General features: G+C 38.3%; 1 protein-coding gene across 1 annotated transcript in view; it reads left to right on the top strand.

Annotated features, from left to right (window-relative positions):
• The first annotated feature begins 877 nt into the window (after positions 1-877).
• Positions 878-6,000, top strand: part of GNB4 (G protein subunit beta 4) — a 29,987-nt gene continuing 24,864 nt past the window's right edge. The window contains exon 1 of the mRNA XM_040480821.1: positions 878-981. Within this exon, the coding sequence (XP_040336755.1) occupies positions 925-981 (57 nt within the window). The 5' untranslated portion in view covers positions 878-924. The remainder of the gene's footprint in view (positions 982-6,000) is intronic.

Below are 6,000 nucleotides of genomic sequence, written 5' to 3'. Positions count from 1 at the left end.
TCGGCTCAGGTCATGATCTCATGGTTCGTGAGTTCGAGCCTCTCATCTGGCTCTGTGCTGACAGTTCGGAGCCTGGAGCCTGTTTTGGATTCTGTGTCTCCTATCTCTGCCCCTCCCCCACTTGTGCTCTGTCTCTCAAAAATAAATAAATGTAAAAAAAAAAGAAAAAAAGGATCACTTGGTTGCTGTATTTAGAATAGATTGGGAAGTGGTCATCCACAGTAGAAAGGAGACCAAGTTAGATGGTGGTGGCTTAGACTGAGGTAGTCAAGGTGGAGGTAATCAGAGTTGGTCAGATCCTAAATATTCTTTTCTGAAGGAAGAACTGGCATGCTTTGCTGATGGATTACATATAGGGTGTGAAAGAAACAGAAGTTAAGGATGGCTCCCAGGTTTTTGGCTGAAACAGTTGGAAGGACTGAACTTTCATTCATGGAGACAGGGAAGACCTGGGGTAGAGTGGGGTTCAGCTTTGAAGTATGAACTTTGAGGTGCTGATTAGACATGTATGTGGGGATAACTATTGGTGCCCTCTGACGTATTGTAAAGTACTTCTTACTGGTCTGTATTCTAGTACTAATGATCTGTAATTTAGTCTTTTTATTTTTATTTTTATAATTACCTTTTTTTTTTTTAAGTTATTTATTTTGGGAGAGAGTATGCATGCTCTAGCAGGGGAGGGGGAGAGAGAAAGGGAGAGAGAGAATCCCAAGAGGCTCTGTGCTAACAGTTCTATCCCAGGAACCCCTGAGATCATGACCTGAGCTGAAATCAAGAGTCTGAGCTTAACCAACTGAGCCACCCAGGCACCCCTGAAAGTAGATTAATATGTAAATGGACAACTAAATCAGTCTCTGTCACTGTTTTTGTTTTGTTTTGACAGTTGCTTTCACTTCTTAATTTCTGAGGTAAACAAGTTAAAGGATGAGTGAACTGGAACAGTTGAGGCAGGAAGCTGAACAACTTCGGAATCAGATCCAGGTAAGAACAAAGTTTCTCGTTTTAAAATTTTAACACTTTTATTCAGTACCAGCAATGAATAAAATTTGTTCATTATTTCATCAGTCTACATATATTAAATCTATAAGGCTTGAAATGGTCAATTTGTTTTTATCCTACCTCTGAAGTATTCTATAAAAATTATTCCTGAAAAATATCTCTGTGGACCTATGGCCTCTGTGTCCCTAAGAAGTTAATATTATATATGGAATTCCTGCTGAAAGTCAAACATCATTTTCTTCTTAGTTACATACCTGGAATTGTAGTTTAATTTTTGATGCAATACGATGAGGCAGGTATTATCACATTGCAATTGTAATACACTAGAAAAATAGGAAACTCTAAAACATTACAGAAAAACATTAAAAATTATTAGTGGCATAATAAAGACGTGTCTGTCATCTTTCACTCTTGGAAATCAACTCAAAACAGCAAAGATCTTAATAAAGTTCTATCTTAAAACAAAATTAAAAGACACTTAGGAATTCACACCAAGAGTCAAACGGAGTGATGCATCAGGGTGTGAGAAGCCTCCAGAAAAAGGGTTTCTGCAAAGTGGGGAGCACTCCTCAGCAACAACACCAGTAATCCTCTTGGGAACAGTGGAAACAGATGTTTCCTGGACAGAGGAGTATCAAGGAGCAGAGATAAACGATGGCGTGTCTATATTCCTTCATGTTTAGGAAGCCTCTTAGTGAGCAGGGTGGAGGAAAGAGACTGAGCTGTAGCCTGGCGCTGCCTACTTTTTGCAGGGAAAGCAAAGGCTGAAACAGATACGAATGAAGAACTTCAGCGCGAAGTGAGGAGAATCCCTAATAACTTGGAACACTGCTGACTGCTCACCTCCACCCTGCTGCCCCTGCTCTGAACCTTTTGCAATGGCTGTTTCAGAAGAAGTCTTCTGGTTTGAAAGTGAAGAGTAAGAAGAAAGGAACAAGCACAGGATCTATAGAAGGATATTAACAAGAGAAGAGAGGAAAGGAGCAGGAAAAACAGGGGTGGCTGAAGAACATGCGCCAAGAAAACATTGTTTCTGATTGGATTGAAATTATAACCAAATGTTACTGCCAGGAATTCAAGGAAGTGAATTTGGATGTGAATAAGAACTCTTGAGTTTGATAGTGTAGATGTTTGAATAAAGCTGTCCAAACAAAGAAGGGATGTATTTTGCCTGTGATGATGAACGAAGGCTTCATAGAATAATCTGTAAATTAGATGATGTTGCCAACACCAGAATGAATTCTCAGTGATCTCTACTTGGTATCACTTGCTCCACATGCTGAACAGGACTAACTCCTTGGCTAAGTACATGGTCACATGACCAACTATGTCATTTAAAAAATTCTATTCTCTGTATATGAACTTGGCTTTTTTTTTTTTTTTTAATTTTTATTAAATGTAAGGGAGATCGTATGGTATTTGTTTTTTGTCAGATTTGTTTCACTTAGCATAATGCCGACAGGGTCTACTCATGTAGTTGGAAATGGCAAGATCTCTCTCTGTCTCTCTCCCTCTCTCTTTTAAGTAAGCTTCAGTCCCAGTGCAGAGCCCGACACAGGGCTTGAACTCCTGACCCTGAGACCAAGAGTCGGATGCTTCACTGATTGAGCGCCCCAGGCGCCCAAGATTTTTTTTTTAATGGCTGAATACTATTCCTGTGCATATGTACATACATTTTCTTTATTTACTCTTTTATTGATGGACACTTAACGTTGTTTCCATGTCCTAGCTATGTAAATAGTGCTGCAATGAACATGGGTGTGCATATATCTTTCTGAGTTAGTATTTTTGTTCTGATAAATACCAGAAGTTGAATTGCTGGATCATATGGTAATTTTATTTTTAATTTTGTTGAGGAACCTCCCTATTGTTTTCCATAGTGGCTGCACCAATTCACATTCCCATCAGCTGTGCACAAGGGTTCCCTTTTCTCCATATCCTTGCCAATGCTTGTTATTTCTTGTCTTTTTGATACTTGCCATTCTAACAGGTGTGAGGCAATATTTCATGGGGGTTTTGATTTGCATTTCCATGATGATTAGTTATGTTGAACACCTTTTTGTGTGTCTTTTGGCCATCTTGTAGGTCTTCTCTGGAAAAATGTCTATCCAGGTCAGCTGCCCTTTTTTTTTTTTTTTTTTTTTAAATCATTTATTGTCAAGTTGGCTAACATCCGTGTATAGTATACAGTGTGCTCTTGGCTTCCGGGAGTAGATTCCCATGATTCATCGCTTACATACAACACCCAGTGCTCGTCCCAACAAGTGCCCTCCTCGATGTCCATAACCCATTTTCCCCTCTTCTCTGTTCATCCCCCATTACCTTCAGTTTGTTCTGTTTAAGAGTCTCTTATAGTTTGCCTCCCTCGCTGTTTGAAGCTATTTTTTCCCCTTCCCATTCCCCATGGTCTTCTGTTAAGTTTCTCAAATTCCACATATGAGTGAAAACCTATAATATTTGTGTTTCTCTTATTTTACTTGGCATAATACCCTCCAGTTCCATCCACGTTGTAGTGAATCTCTGCCCATTTTTTGATCAGATTGTGTTTTTTCTGGTGTTGAGTTATATCAATTCTTTATATAGTTTGGACATTAACCCCTTATGGGACAGATCATTTGCAGATATCTTCTCTTATTTAGTAGGTTGCCTTACTGTTTTGTTGATGGTTTCTTTTACTGTGCAAAAGCTTTTTATTTTAGTGTAGTTACAATAGTTTATTTTGCTTTTGTTTCCCTTGCCTGAGGAGACCTATTCAAAAATATGTTGCTAAGGTTTTGTGTTTGAGAGAGAGAGAGAGAGAGAGAGAGAGAGAGAGCGCGAGCACGAGGCGGGGAGGGGAAGAGACAGGGAGACACAGAATCTGAAGCAGGCCCCAGGCTCTGAGCTGTCAGCACACAGCCAAACATGGGGCTCAGACTCCCCACAAGACCATGACCTGAGCCAAAGTTGAGTGCTTAACCAACTGAACCACCCAGGCACCCCTGGTTATTCTTTTGTTTTGTTTTGTTTTTTAAGGTGTTTTATGTTTTATGGTTTCAGGTCTCACGTTTAGGTCTTTACTCCATTTTGAGTTTATTTTTGTTTGTGGTGTAAAGTGGTCCAGTTTCATTCTTTTGCATGTAAATGTCCAGTTTTCCTAACTCCATTTATTTAAGGAGTGTCACCCCCCTCCCCCATTGCATCCTTTGTCATAGACTAATTGGCCGTATAAACATACATTTATTTCAGGGCTCTGTCCTGTTCTGTTGATCTGTGTGTCTATTGTTGTGTCAGTACCATACTGTTTTGATTACTGTGGCTTAGTAGTATGGTTTGAAATCTGGAATTGTGATACCTCCAGCTTTGTTCTTTCTCAGATTGGCTATTCAGCTTTGGCTATTCAGGGTCATTTGTGGTTCCATACGGATTTTAGGATAATTTGTTGTGGTTCTGTGAAAAATGCTATTAGTGTTTGCCTGGGGATTGCATTGCATTGAACCTGTAGATCGCTTTGGGTAGTATGGACATTTTAAATAATAGTATTCTTTCAATCATGGGCGTGGTATATTTTTCCATTTTTTTTTAAATTGGATTGTTTTGCTTTTGAGTTGTCCAGGTTCTTTGTTTTGTATCTTAACCCCTTATCAGATACAGGATATACAAATATTCTCTCCCTTCCAGTAGGTTGCTTTTTCATTTTATTGATGGTTTCCTTTGCTGTGCAGAAGCTTTTTGGTTTGATATAGACCCACTTGTTTATTTTGCTTTTGTTGTCATTGCTTTGGGTGTCCAATCCAAAAAATCATCACCAAGACAGATGTCAAGGAGCTTACCACCTATGTTTTCTTCTAGGGCTTTTATGGTTTCAGGTATTCAAGGGTTTAATCGTCTTGAATTTATTTTTGTGTATGGTGTAAGATAGTGGTACAGTTTCATTCTTCTGCTTGGGGCTCTCCAGTTTTTCCAACACTATTGAAGAGACCATCTTTCGTTGTCATAAATTGACCACATATGCATGGGTATATTCCTGGTTTCTCTGTTCTATCGATCCATATGTTCATTTTTATGCCAATACCATACTGTTTGGTTACTGTGGCTTTGTAATGTAATTTGAAATAAGAGAGCATGATGCCTCCAGTTTTGTTCTTTTGTCTCAAATTTTCTTTGAAACCACAAAAGACCCTAAATAGCCATACAGATTTTAGGATTATTTGTATTTTTGTGGAAAATGTATTTTGTGGAATTTTGATAGGGATTGCATTGCATCTATAGCTTGTTTTGAGTAGTATGGGCATTTTAACAATATTCCTTCAATCCACTAGAATAGAATGGCTTTCCATTGATTTGTGTCTTTAGTTTCTTTCATTTTTTCTATTTTCAATACACAGGTCTTTCACCTCCTTGGTTAAATTTATCCCTAGGTATTTTATTCCTTTTGATGCAGTTGTAAGTGGGATTGTTCCCTTGATATCTTTCTGACAGTTAATTATATGTGTATAGGAACACAATAGATTCTTGTATGTTTTGTATGTGTTGCAGCTTTACTGAATTTATTTCTAACGGTTTATTAGTAAAGTCTTTAGGGTTTCCTATATATAATATATCATCTGCAGAGAGTGACAGCTTTATTTCTTCCTTTCCAATTTGGATGCCTTTATTTCCTTTTTCTTGCCTAATTGCTCCGGCAAGGATTTCCAGTAACATTAAAGTGGGAAGTGTGGGCATCCTTGTCTTGTTCCTGATGTCAGAGGAAAAGCTTTCAGCTTTTCATTGTTGAGTATGATGTTATCAGCTTGTCCTTTATGACCTTTATTATGTTGAGGTACATTTCCTTTATACCCACCTTTGTTGAGGGTTTTTATCATAAATGGATGCTGCATTTTGTCAAATGCCTTTTCTTCATCTACTGTGATGATCATACAGGTTTTATCTTTCATTTTGTTAATGTACTATGTCACATTGATTTGTGGATGTTGAGCCATCCTTGCATCCCTGATATAAGTCCGACTTGATTATGGTGTG

The sequence above is a fragment of the Herpailurus yagouaroundi genome, unplaced genomic scaffold, assembly GCF_014898765.1.
Source record: "Herpailurus yagouaroundi ecotype Mexico unplaced genomic scaffold, PumYag 159, whole genome shotgun sequence".
NCBI lineage: Eukaryota > Metazoa > Chordata > Mammalia > Carnivora > Felidae > Herpailurus > Herpailurus yagouaroundi.
Note: the sequence above shows the minus strand (reverse complement) of the source record. Positions and strands in the feature narration are given on the sequence as shown.